This window comes from Chiloscyllium plagiosum, unplaced genomic scaffold (assembly GCF_037043375.1).
Source record: "Chiloscyllium plagiosum isolate Xiang-an unplaced genomic scaffold, Cpla_swu_hap1 HiC_scaffold_12, whole genome shotgun sequence".
NCBI classification, from domain to species: domain Eukaryota; kingdom Metazoa; phylum Chordata; class Chondrichthyes; order Orectolobiformes; family Hemiscylliidae; genus Chiloscyllium; species Chiloscyllium plagiosum.
In genome coordinates, this window is record NW_028270150.1 from 102,068,414 (window position 1) to 102,082,837 (window position 14,424).

Sequence of the window (14,424 nt, forward strand, 5' to 3'; positions counted from 1 at the left end):
CAGGTACAGTGCATTATTCTCCTCCATTTCCGTCACCTACAATCAGACCCCGCCACCAGAGATATATTTCTCCCCCCACCCTTATTGGCATTCTGCAGAGGACATTCCCTCCGAGACTCCCTCGTTAGGTCCACACCCCCCACCAACCCACCGTCCACTTGGGGCACCTTCCATTGCCACAAGAAGTCTAAATCCTGTGCCATGGCCTCACCCCCCCCTCACCTCCATCCAAAGCCCCACAGGATCCTTCCACATCCGGCAGAAATTTTCCTGCACATCCAAACGCCTCATCAGTTGTGTCTGTTGCTCTTAATGTGGTCTCCTCTACATTGGGGAGACAGGACACCAGTTTGTGGAATGTTTCAGGGGACATTTCTGGGACACGCACCCGACAACCCCACTGCCTCCCACTCTGCCAAGGACGTGCAAGTCCTTGTTCTCCTCCACTGCCAAATTCAGTCCACCCAAAAGCCTGGAGGAAGAAGGCCGCATCTTCCGGCTTGTGACCCTCCAACCACACAGCATCAACATCAATTTCACCAGTTTCCTCATCTCCCCTCCCCCCACTTCATCCCAGATCCAACCTTCCAACTCTGCACTGCCCTCTTGAACTATCCTACCTGTCCATCTTCCTTTCCACCTGTTCGCATCACCATCACCACCCACCTGCATCTACCTATCACTTTCCCAGCTAACTCACCCACATCCCCACCCTCCTATTTATCTCTCAGACTCCCCACCCCGCTGCATTCCTGTTGAAGGGCCTGAAATGTTGATTCTCCTGCTCCTTGGATGCTACCTGACCTGCTGTGCTTTTTCAGCACGAATCGTTTTGACTCTGATCTCCAGCCTCTGCAGTCCGCACGTTCCCCTTTGATTAGGAATAGTCAACGTGGCTTTGAGTGGGAGAACATGCCTCACAAATTTGTTAGAGTTCTTTGATGATGTGACCAGGAAAGCTGACGAAGGCAGGGAGGTAGACGCAGTCTGTATGGATTTCAGTATGATAAAGTCCACATGGTTGGCTGCTCTGGAAGGTTAGATCGCATGGAATCCAGGGGGAGCTGGCAAATTGAGCAGAGGGTAATAGTGGAAGGATGCTTGTCGGACTGAAGGCATGTGACTAGTGGAGTACCTCAGGCGTTGGTGCTGGGCCCATCACTGTTTGTTATCTACATTAATGATTTGGATGAGAATGTACCAGGCATGATTAGTAAGTTTGCAGGTGACACTAAAATAGTCAGTATTGTGGATAGTGAGGAAGGTTCTCATAAATTGCAGCAGGACCTTGATCAGCTGGGGAAACGGGATGAGAAATGGCAAATGGAGTTTCATATAGATAGGTCTTGCACTTTGGAAAGTCAAATCAAGGTCGGAGTTTCATGGTGAATGGTAGGGCCTTAAGGAGTGTAATTGAATAGAGGGATCTTGGAGTTCAGGTGTATGGTTCTCTGAAAGTGGAGTCACAGGTAGACAGGGCAGTGAAGGTGGCTTTTGGCCCACTGGCCTTCATCAGTCAGGGCATTGGGTATAGAAGTTGGGAAATTATGTTGTAGTTAGACAGGAGGTTGGTGAGGCTGTACTTGAAGAATTGTGTTCAGTTTTGGTGACCTTGTGGAAGGAGGTTATTAAACTGGAAAGAGTGCAGAATACATTTACAAGGATGTTGCCTGGAATCTCACGGGTTTGAGTTATAGGGAGAGGTTGGATAAGGTAGGATCTTTTTCTTTAGAGTGTAGGAGACTGAGGGGGCATCTTATAGAAGTGTATAAGATTGAGAGGCATGGATAGCAGGAACATACTCGATCTTTTCCCCAATGTTGGGGAATTGAGGATAGAGGGCATCAGATTTTTAAAAAAATATTTTTATTGAAAAAAACTTTCTTTACAAATTACAAAAATATGAAAATTTAATGTTATAACAACAATAAACCAACTAGTAGACTGTTCTCCAAAAGAACTCACAACTACACTCATTACACATCAATAAATAAGTAAATAAATAACGCCGCTCAGCACAACAAGACCTCAGCTCTCAACCTTCGAGGGCATCAATTAATAAACTACGTTTGCTCGAAATTCTTCCCCTCAACATTAGGCTTATTAAACCAAACCACCATGGCTAGACAAAAGCCCTAATTAAAATGGTGGACAGATCTGCTTCCAAATATTTCAAAAAGGGCTGCCATGTCTTATAAAAATTGTCTGTTTTCTGGTGCACCATGTTTGTAAGAGAGTCCAAAGGAGTGTTTTCCATAATTAACTTCTGCCACCCCGACAGATCCGGGGGGCGTTTTCAGATACCCAGCACATCAGAATGTTCTTCCTCACACAAAAAGTGAGGATGCTAAAACGTTTTCTCCCATGTACATCTGAGGGAGATAAATTCAGCAAGCCCAGGAGAAGAGAAGCCAGCTCCACCTTGACTTCAGTCCCTAAGACCCCCTCTATTACTCCTGCCGCAGCGCTCCAATGTGTACAGAGCCTGTGACAGGACCACAGGCAGTGAGTGAGGATACCAATATTATTTTACATTTGGGGCACATTGAAGACGCATCCTGCTTAAATTTCGCAAGACAATCTGGGGCCAGTGGAGTCCCCTGAAGAATCTTTAACTGCAGAGCCTGGGTCCTATTACAAATCGAAATCCTCTTCGCATTCTCATAAATGTTCTCCCAAGTTTTCGAAGTGATCTCCACCCCAACACACTCTCCCAGACCTCCCATAATCCCTCTGTCACCTGAGGAACCTCCTCCCAACAAATGATAGAGTGTACTCACTGAAAGAGTGCTTATAGCCTGCAGCCCCCTCTTTTCTATATCAGATCTATAACACTCAAGCATGGTCTCTTTTCAGATAAAATCTCTGATCTGGGGGAAAAAAGGGAGAGGTCCCTGCTTGATAATCCATACTTGAGTTATTTGTTCAAATGACATTAATGTTTCATCTTCAAACGGGTCACCCAAACAAGAGACTGCCCGATCGCCCAGGATTTAAACCTGGGATCCATTGTCCCTGACCAGAAACCTGGCATATCAACTATGGGAGTATGGTAAGATGTTTTAGACATATTACCCTCCATCTGCCTCATTGCCCTCGACACTTGGATATTGTTAATAACTGTTGGATCGCAGTAATGTTCCGCAACTATCCTCCTTTTGTCCAGAAACAACAGGTTAATAAGAGGACACTTCGTCTGGGAGGCCTCAACGTCCAACATATTGACGCCGAGTCCCCACAGGTACAATCACTTGCAAAAGGTAGAAGGGAGCTCAATTGGTATCTTGTGACATCCAGGAGATCCACTCCTCCCAACCCCTGGGACATTTGCAATTTTGTAAGCTTGATAAGAGGCTGCTTATGGCGCCAAATCAAAGAACTAAACCAACCATTTAATTTCCGAAATGTTTGTCTAGGAAAAACCAAAGGAAGCATCTGCAGAGGGTATAATAAACAAGGAAGAATGTTCATTTTAATAAGAGCAACTCAACCTAGCCATGATATTGGAAGGCCCCCCCCCCCCCCCCCCCCCCCCCCCCCCCCCCATCTTTGAAGGTCTTGTTCATTTGTTTGACAGGATTATTACAAAATTAGCCTTGAATATCTCGTCAAAGCTAGGGGTAACAGAGCAGCCCAAATAAAGAAAACCTCCCTGTGCCCACTTAAAGGGGAACCCACCTTCAATGTCCGATATTGCCCTAAGGGCCCCCACCCCCACAAATAGGTATAGCCTCTGATTTTGAAAAGTTGATCTTGTCACCTGAGAAAAAAGCCAAATGAATTAATGCATTGTATCTACTGGAGCACCAAAATTGCTTGGTTCGAAAGAAAACTGAGAACATCGTCCACATATAATGTGATTTATGCACCTTCAACCCTACCTTTGGGGCAGCTATATTAGGGTCCCCATGAATGGCCTCTGCCGGCAGCTCAATCACCGATGTGAAGAGCAAAGATGAGAGGGGACAGCCTTGCCAACTGCCCCTACCAATGTTAAAATGATCAGATTTTATACCATTAGTCAGAGCCGCTGCCAGAGGATCACTATACAGGACCCTTACTCATCTAGTAAATACTTCACCCAGACTCTAGCATATAAAAAAAATACGGCCATTCCAGCTGGTCAAATGCCTTTTCTGTGTCCAAGGAAGCCAGCAACCCTTGAACTGTCTGTTGCTGGCACACCTCAAACATGTTAAGCAGCCTCCTAACATTATTGGAAGATCTGTGACCCTTTATAAAGTCCGTCTGATCCTCCTTAACAATAGAGGGCAACACCCTTTCCAGCCTCAATGCCAGAGTCTTTGATAAGATTTTAAAATCAGCATTTGAAAGTGAGGTGGGTCTGTAAGAAGTGCAGTCCTTCGGGATGTTCTCTTTCTTGAGGATAAGAGAGTCTCTCAAGGATGGTGGAGGCATTCATGACTATGAATAGTTATACATGTCTAGCATCAGTCCTGACAGTGTGTTTACAAATTCTTTATAAAACTCACTGGGGATGACCATCAGACCAGAAGCTTTACCACTTCGAAGTTGCCTCACCAACGAGGTCAATTCCCGGAATGGTGGGACTATCTTACGCTGAAAGATTGGAGTGACTGGGCTTGTATACCCTTGAGTTTAGAAGGCTGAGAGGGGATCTGATTGAGACGTATCGGATTATTAAAGGATTGGACACTCTGGAGGCAGGAAACATGTTTCTGCTGATGGGTGAGTCCTGAACCAGAGGACACAGTTTAAAAATAAGGGGTAGGCCACTTAGAACTGCGTTGAGGAGAAACTTCTTCACTCAGTGAGTGGTGGGTGTATGGAATGCTCTGCCCCAGAAGGCAGTGGAGGCCAAGTCTCTGGATATTTTCAAGGAAGAGTTGGATAGAGCTCTTAAGGATAGTGGAATCATGGGTTATAGGGATAAGGCAGGAACAAGATACTGATTGAGGATGAATGGTGGTGCTGGCTCGAAGGGCAGAATGGCCTACTCCTGCACTTATTGTCTATTGTCGTTTTAGATTAGATTCCCTACAGTGTGGAAACAGGCCCTTCAGCCCAACAAGTCGACACTGACCCTCCGAAGAGCAACCCATCCATACACATTCCCCTATGTTTACTCCAACACTACAGACAATTTAGCATGGCCAATTCACCTAACCTGCACATCTTTGGACTGCGGGAGGAAATCGGAGCACCCAGAGGAAACCCATGCAGACACATAGAGAATGTGCAAACACCACACAGACGTTGCCTGAGGTGGGAATTGAACCCGGGTCCCTGGCGCTGTGAGGCAGCAGTGCTAACCACTGTGCCACCCCTGGGCTTTAACGGAGCACTAAGGAGAGACGCCTACTCAGCAGACACATGAGGAAGATGCAAATTCCTAAAAAGAGTCCATTTTATCCATTTTATCCCATCTGTCCTCTCAGCATTCATACTGGTAAAGTTCAGAGTAAAACCTCTGAAACACCTCATTGATCTTTTTAGCATCATAAGTAAGAGTCCCATTCCCTTCCCTAATAGAAGCAATCGACTGGGAGGCATCATTCTTCTTGACCAAACATGCCAAATATTTACCCGGCCTATCACCATGTTCAAACAGTCTCTGCCTCACAAAGGAAAGTTCTTTCCTTGCTGTATGCGTTAGCGTGGAGTTTAAGGTGGATTGGAGAGCTGTGATCCGCTGCAGCTTAGTCACTGACGGTTTACTGTTGTATACCGCTGCACGATCAGAGATGGCAATATTCCCAATCAATCAGGATACCATTCAATCTAAAAACGCAGTGGGAGTTGGGAAATAATCAATCCTTGTGTGGCATGTATGAGGATTGGAAAAGAATGTAAAACCTCTGCCCATAGGGTGTAAACATCTACCCACCCCAGTTCCACACACACATCACCCAACTGTTTAGATTGTGGAGAAAGCTTTGGGGGGGGGGGCCTTTGGGCATTCTATCCAGCACAGGATCCATCACGCAATTAAAGTACCCCCCCCGTCTTAATAATATGCCATGACGCCAAGAGCATCAGCTTAGTGCTTCAGTCAGAAATTTGAGAGTCGGCCAGAGGACAGGAGACATTCAAAGTACCATATTCCTCAGCATTTATAAGGGCTTTAAGAAGAACAAACCAACCATACTCATCGCTAACACAATCTATTAAATTAAATGGGAGACCCTTCCAGTTGAGTATCGCCACTCCTCTGCGCTTAGTACTAAAAGACGAGAAAAACAGCCGATCAAACCCACCCTGCTGCAGCTTCAATTGTTCCTGGTCATTAAGATGAGTCTGTTGTAACAGGGCAACATCTACCCTCTCAGAAGATTGGGAAGGCTACAAAAACAAACAGGATAACAGAGAGAAATAAGGAAGGAGAGGGTCAAATATGAAGGTAGGCTAGCCAGTAATATTAGAAATGATAGTAAAAGTTTCTTTCAATACATAAGAAACAAACGACAGGCAAGAGTAGACATTGGGCCACTTCAAACTGATGCTGGAAGCCTAGTGATGGGAGATAAGGAAATAGCTGGAGAATTTAATAAGTACTTTGCGTCAGTCGTCACAGTGGAAGACATGAGTAATATCCCAACAATTAAAGGGAGTCAGGGGGCTGAGTTGAGTATGGTTGCCATTACAAAGGAGATAGTGCTAGAAAAGCCAAAAGGTCTTAAAGTTGACAAATCTCCTGGCCCCGATGGGCTACATCCTAGAGGTCTGAGGGAGGTGGCTGAGGAAATAGCAGAGGTGTTGGTTGAGATCTTTCAAAAGTCACTGGAGTCAGGGAAAGTCCCGGATGATTGGAAGATCGATGTTGTAACCCCCTTGTTCAAGAAAGGATCAAGACAAAAGATGGAAAATTATAGGCCAATTAGCCTAACCTCAGATGTTGGTAAAATTCTAGAATCCATCATTAAGGATGAGGTTTCTAAATTCTTGGAAGAGCAGGGTCGGATTAGAACAAGTCAACATGGATTTAGTAAGAGGAGGTCATGCCTGACAAACCTGTTAGAATTCTTTGAAGAGGTGACAAGTAGGTTAGACCAGGGAAACCCACTGGATGTGGTCTATCTAGACTTCCAAAAGGCCTTTGATAAGGTGCCACACGGGAGACTGCTGAGTAAGGTGAGGGCCCATGGTGTTCGAGGTGAGCTACTGGTATGGATTGAGGATTGGCTGTCTGACAGAAGGCAGAGAGTTGGGATAAGAGGTTCTTTTTCGGAATGGCAGCCGGTGACAAGTGGTGTCCCGCAGGGTTCAGTGTTGGGGCCGCAGCTGTTCACATTATATATTAATGATCTGGATGAAGGGACTGGGGGCATTCTAGCAAAGTTTGCCGATGATACGAAGATAGGTAGACAGGCAGGTAGTACTGAGGAAGTGGGGAGGCTGCAGAAGGATCTAGACAGTTTGGGAGAGTGGTCCAGGAAATGGCTGATGAAGTTCAATGTGAGCAAATGTGAGGTTTTGCACTTTTGGAAAAAAGAATAGAAGCATGGACTACTTTCTAAACGGTGAGAAAATTCATAAAGCCAAAGTACAAAGGGATCTGGGAGTGCTAGTCGAGGATTCTCTAAAAGTAAACATGTAGGTTGAATCCGTGATTAAGAAAGCGAATGCAATGTTGTCATTTATCTCAAGCAGCGATGTGCTACTGAGACTTTATAAAGCTCTGGTTAGGCCCCATTTGGAGTACTGTGTCCAGTTTTGGTCCCCACACCTCAGGAAGGAGGTGTCCAGCAGAGATTCACACGGATGATCCCCGGAATGGTAGGTCTAACATACGAGGAACAGCTGAGGATCCTGGGATTGTACTCATTGGAGTTTAGAAGGTTAAGGGGAGATCTAATAGAAACTTACAAGATAATACATGGCTTGGAAAGGGTGGACACTAAGAAATTGTTTCCTTTGCCACGGAGTGCAGTGGAGGCTGGGACGCTAAATGTCTTCAAGGCAGAAATTGATAAATTCTTGATGTCACAAGGAATTAAGGGCTACGGGGAGAATGTGGGTAAGTGGAGTTGAAATGCCCATCTGCCATGATTAAATGGTGGAGTGGACTCGATGGGCTGAATGGCCTTACTTCCACTCCTATGTCTTATGGTCTTTCTTTTCTAAGGCTCAACAACACCTTTTTTTTTCTCCTAACTGGTGAATGAATCCCTCTGATATTCCAAGCGCACCATTTAAGAATGCTACTAACCATGATCCTTTACAATCGCCTTTGACCTGCCGAGAGGAAGAATTCATCCCGCACCACGCTGAGTATACTCAAAATAGACTCTCAGAACCTATTTACAAAAAACCACGAGCTGTAAAACACACAAAGGCACTTATGGGGGACTCTACCCCCTGCCCACAGAGGGCGTTTACATTTCCTTTACATTCCCTCTTCCAGCCCAAGCAAAGGAAGAAACCCAAGGACATTGTAAACACAAAGCTATAACAAAAACAGTCAGCACTCTGCCCACCCCCCCACAATAAGACTCCAGCTCAGAGAGAAGAAAAACCCACCAACAACAGTTCCTTTGGGAAGCAAGTGCAAGAAGTAAAAGCAAGACAGAAAAAAACCCCAGGTACTACTGTCCATGTCCATAAATACATCTATATTATTTTTAAAGGGTCCAAGATGTTTTTGGCCTGCTCCAAGGAATGAAAAGACCGCAGTTACCTCAATTAATGTGAAGCACTGCTGGGTATCTCATCGAATATTGAATCCCGAGGTCCTTTAACCTTCTCAACCTCATCCAACAATTTCCTCTTATGGATCACTGCTGCAGAAAAGTCCTGGGAAAACGTTACCTTAGTTCCCTGATAGGTGAGAGCCTGCTGATCTCTCCCCAACCTTCCTGACTGGGTCTGCAGCAGCGCAACCCGGTGAGCTCTGTCAACCTTCGCTCGGCATCCCAGCCAAGAAATTGTGGCAACCAGTCTTCAAAAGGACTTGGTGGCTGCCCACCTTCTACTCCCTCCGGCAGACCAACGACCCGGATATTTTTCCGCTGTCCTCTATTTTCCAGATCGTTGACTTGTTCAGTCAGGGCCTGAGCCTGTTTTGCAAGGGCGTGGGTCAGCCCCGCCGAGGACTCAACCTCTGTCTCCGACGCCGCAGCCAGCCGCTCAACCTCTTCACCTTGCTTCCCGAGCCCTTCCAACTCCCCCTCGTGCTTTTGCAGTATGGTTGAGATGGGCTCCAGTTGATGACGAGTCTCAGATCACTGAGTTCCTCCACGATGCTCCACTATGTGGGAATTTCTTTCACAGCTGCAGAGGGAGCTGCAGCCTCTATCCCCAGTTGCAGTCTCTGGCCTGCCCGCTGTTTTCAAGTGTCCCGAATGTTGAGACTTGGCCGTTTGCTTCACCTTAGTCATTCTTGCGTGCTCAAGAAAGGATTTAAATGGTTGTTTTACATTTAACAATACTTATTTCCAAAAAAACACAAAGGTGGGAAGTCAAAAGTATTACTACCTTGGGTTGGGATGCAGAGCACAGCAAGGCTGATCTATTCAGATCGCCGCCATCTTGAATCCCCTCGGGCATCAGTTAAGATTAGAGGATAAAGAATAAAAGGGAGCCCGAAGGCAACTTTTTTTACAAAGAGGGTGATACGCATATGGAATGAGCTGCCAGTGGAAGTCGTTGAGGCACGTACATTAACAACACTTAAAAGGCATTTCGATAAATACGTGGATAGGAACGGATTAGAAAGATATGGGGCTTGTGTGGATGGACATTTTGGTCGGTATGGATTAGTTTGGGTGAAAGGGGCTGTCTCCATGCTGTAGGTTTGTGACACTTTATGACTCTGAGGATTGGAATGGGAGAGCAGAGTTCAACATTGAACTTATTGGAAGGTAGGGCAAGTTTGATAGTTTGTATAGCTGCTATTTTGCATGTTATTCTGTTTCAAAAATGATGACAGTGACCCTGTTGCTTTTCAGGTGTTAGTTGAAGATTGCGTTCCAGTTCTGAAGGCATACGCTGCAGAAGGAAGGCTGTTTGATTATGTTATTAATGACTTAACTGCAGTTCCTATCTCTACATCTCCAGAAGAAGGTAAACATGTTTGCACTTGTCATACTGGGCTCAATTGGCTGTGAGATGCAGCGCAATGCCAACAGTGTGGGTTCAATTCCTGTGTATCAGGTACAGTCACCACGAAGGTCCTGTCATGTCAACCTTGCCCCTTGGCTGAAGTGGGGTGACCTTCTGGTTAAACCACCAGTCCTCTCCTCACTCTCTCACTCACTCTCACTCTCACTCTCACTCTCACTCTCACTCTCACTCTCACTCTCACTCTCACTCTCACTCTCACTCTCACTCTCACTCTCACTCTCACTCTCACTCTCACTCTCACTCTCACTCTCAGTGTCTGTGTCTGTGTCTCTCCTGTAGGAGACAGAAGATGATGGTAGAGGGTTGTTTTTCAGACTGGAGGCCTGTGATTAGTGGTGTGCCACAAGGTTCGGTGCTGGGTCCACTGGTTTTTGTCATTTATATACATCATTTGGATATGTGAGCACAGGAGCTATGGTTAGCACATTTGCAGATGACACCAAAATAGGAAATGTAGTGGACAGCGAAGAAGGTTATCTCAGAGTACAGGTGGGCCATTGAGCCAAGAAGTGGCAGATGGAGTTTAATTTGGATAAATGTGAGCTGTTGCGTTTTGGTAAGACAAACCAGGGCAGGACCTATACACTTAATGGTAGGGTCCTGGGGAGTTTTGCCAAACAAAAAGACCCAGGGTTGAAGATTTGTAGTTTTTTGGAAGTGAAGTTGTAGATAGACAGGATGGTGTAGGTGGTGTTTGGCACACTTGTCTTCATTGGTCAGTGCATTGAGTACAGTATAGGAATTGGGATGTCATATGATGGCTGTGCAGGATGTTGGTAAGGCCACTTTTGGAATGCTATATACAATTCTGGTCTCCCTTCGACAGGAAGGATGTTGTTAAAACTGAGAGGATGCAGAAAAAATTAATACAGATCTTGCCAGGACTGGAGGTTTTAAGTTACAGGGAGAGGCTGAAAACCCTGGGGCTTTTTCCCTGCAGCATCGCAGACTGAGCAATGACCTTACAGAAGTTCATAAAATCATGGGGTGTATGGATAGGGTGAATAGCCAAGGTCTTTTTTCTAGGATAGGGGAGTTCAAAACTAGAGGACATTGTTTTAATTTAAAAGGGACCTGTGGGGCAACTTTTTCATGCAGAGAGTGGAATGAGCTGCCAGAGGAAGTGGTGGAGGCTGGTTACAATTACTACATTTAAAAGGGATCTGGATCGGTATGTGATTAGGAAGGGGTTAGAGGGATATGGAACGAGGTCAGATTGTGATGTCTGGTCGGCATGGATGAGTTGGATCCAAGGGTCTGTTTCCATGCTGTCAACACTGACTCTCAAGTCAAAGAGAAACAGAAGAATAACACATGGAGCTAGCTGATAGTAACAAAAATGAAGCCTAATTGTCCCTACAATGTTCCAGCGACTGATTTACAGGAAGGGTATATAATATAAATAACAAGTGTTACAGGATAGAAGGAGGCCATTCAGTCTATCATGACTGATGACATGGGAAATCATTTGTTCCGAAAGCACCTGTTAAGACCGGGGTGCAGTTTCATTTACAGGTATATCTGTTTTCTCAATTGCAAGATAACATTCTGATCATTCCAGCTCAATACCAGTTAAAGCCGCTGTCGGTGGATCCGAAACCTGCTTCCATAGAAATTGGGAGCTGGCCTTGGCAGAAACTGCTTTCACTTGAAGCTACTTCATGTGCAACTTGAGACTGTGAATCTGAGGTACCCAAAATGCTTTTGGAGCATGTAACCCTGGGAAGGTGGGCTTGCAGAGATGGGCAATCCAATGGATAATCGGGTTACAGGTTTAACTTGCTCTTTGTTTAGGCTGAAGAATACATCTTCCCCTCTCCCACACTTCAAATGTACTTCATTCACTTTGGGACGATCTGAGCTGATAAAAGACACTATATAGATGCATTTTCTTTACAATTCCTCTTTCAGTGAATTTTACAATCTGCTGCTTGTGATTAAAAACAATCCACAAATTGTGAACCCTCCATTCTTCCCTGGTTCATCTTGGCCGTTGTGCTAATTTGCAGGATTAGAAACTTTCTCAAAAGCTTTCATAGTTTTGAACACTCCTCATTCTTCTTTGTTCCAATGAATCAGGCTTCAATTTTCCAATCTCCACCTCTGTACCTTTAGTGTCTGTTTGTATAAAACCCAGAATACAGTTAGTGTTTTCATCAAGCCTAAGTATGGTGGTCTATCTGCACATCAAGATCATTGTTATTTCTTTCAAAGACCCTTCTTTCACTATTCCTTCTGTTAATTGCATTATAATTTCGAGATGTATAGCACAAAAAGGACCTCCAGCCTATCATCTATGTCAGTCAAAAACAGCAACCAAACTATTCTCATCCCATTTTCCAGCTCTTTGCCCATGGTACAGGTACACATCGAAGTACTTCAGTGTTATCAGGGTATCTGCCCTGATCGCTGAGAGTTTTAGATTCCCGCCGCTCTCTGGGCGAAAAAGATTTTCCTCCCATCTCTTCTAAACCTTAAATCTATGTCCCTAGTCATTAGTCCGTCCATCTGGGAGGAACAATTCTCCTATCTACACTATCAATGCCTCTCATAATTTTGTACATCTCAATCGCGTTCCCCCTCAATCTCCTCTGTCCTAAGCCAAACAACCCAGTCTGTCCAATCTCTTCTCATAACTGACCAACAGTCATAATGTCCAAGATGGTGGTAACAGAGTAAGCTGTGTTCAGACTCCTGAGCCTGGGGCTCGTTCGCTCCGCCTGCTTTTCCCTTTCTGACTACTTTTTTTCTTTTTACTCTCTAATATTACTTACCTTTAGATTAGATTACTTACAGTGTGGAAACAGGCCCTTCGGCCCAACAAGTCCACACCGCCCCGCCGAAGCGCAACCACCCATACCCCTACATTTACCCCTTACCTAACACTACGGGCAATTTTAGCATGGCCAATTCACCTGAGCTGCACATCTTTGGACTGTGGGAGGAAACCGGAGCACCCGGAGGAAACCTCCTCTCCCACGCAGACACGGGGAGAATGTGCAAACTCCACACAGTCAGTCGCCTGAGGCGGGAATTGAACCCGGGTCTCTGGCGCTGTGAGGCAGCAGTGCTAACCACTGTGCCACCGTGCCGCCCCTTTCTTGTGGAGAACTCTGCCACATTGGCATTGATGGAATAGGCAAGATGCCCAGTTCATCAGAGACGAGTTTGAGTTCCGGAGGTGGCAGAGGGAGACAGTTTGGGCGCAATATGGAACCCGGCAGCATCTGCGGTGGCTGCTTTGGTGTGGGGTGCCCAGCTTCAAGTTTGAGCCTGGTATGGGACTTGGCGGCATCGGTGGCAGATCATACAGTGGGCGCAGTGCAAACTCATGGTGGCAACATCACTGGAGGCAGGATGGCACCGAAGAATAGCAACTCTCTTCCAGCGGTAGCGGCAAAGGGACTTGAGGCTGGCTGATTGCTGGTGTTGGTTTCAGTGTCGGGATGGAAGAGCCAGGCCCAGAGCTAAGTACTTAACACAAAGGGCTGTGCGATAACCTCTATTTCCTTATTTTCTACCTTTTATATTCTAAGTCTTGGTTTAATTTCTGTGTTTTAAGATTGTGCCAGACAGTGGCGATGTAATTCAACAAATACTTCTTACAAGTACACGTAGCAGACCGGTCTAGTCCAGTCATCTCCTCTACAGCCTCTCCAGTGCTATCACATCCCTCCTATAATGTGCACGCCGTACTCCTAGTTGTGGCCTAACCAACATTTTATACAGTTCTAACATGACCTCCCTGCTCTCAAAATCTATGCCCCGGCTAATAAAGTATACCGTGTGCCATCTTTAACCTGTCCTAAAGCCTTCAGGGATTTGTGGGTCAGCATCCCAAGATCCCTCTTTCCTCTGAGCGCCTTACTGTCCTATTAATTAAGTACTCCCTTGTCTTGTTCCTTCTTCCAAAGTGTATCACCACTCATGTATCTGCTGCCCTTGTCATTCTAGATGGCAGCAGTAGAAGAATTTGAATATTGCAATAATTAATTTAAAGAAAGATATAGCTGTGCTAGGAATGTATGTAAATCTGTGACAACAGATCAGAGGCTGGGAATTCTCCAACCAGCTCACCACCTGACTCCCCAAATCTGTTTGCTATCTACATGGTAGAAGTCAGGAGTATGCACAGTTCCAACAGTCTTCAACATGTTCCAAACCACAAACACTAGAAGATCAAGGATGGCAGATATGTGGGAGCACCATCACCTACAAGTTCCCCTCCAGCCACTCACCATCCTGACTTGGAAATATATTGCCATTCACTGTCACTGGGTCAAAATCCTGGAACTGTGCCACCAACTGGCATTGTGGATA

At 45.6% G+C, this 14,424-nt stretch overlaps 1 protein-coding gene across 1 annotated transcript in view; it reads left to right on the forward strand.

The window, feature by feature from the left end:
* sms (spermine synthase) overlaps positions 1-14,424 on the forward strand; it is a 68,116-nt gene that overhangs the window by 32,422 nt on the left and 21,270 nt on the right. Inside the window, exon 7 of the mRNA XM_043700269.2 lies at positions 9,930-10,044. Coding sequence (XP_043556204.2) covers positions 9,930-10,044 — 115 coding nt within the window. The remainder of the gene's footprint in view (positions 1-9,929; positions 10,045-14,424) is intronic.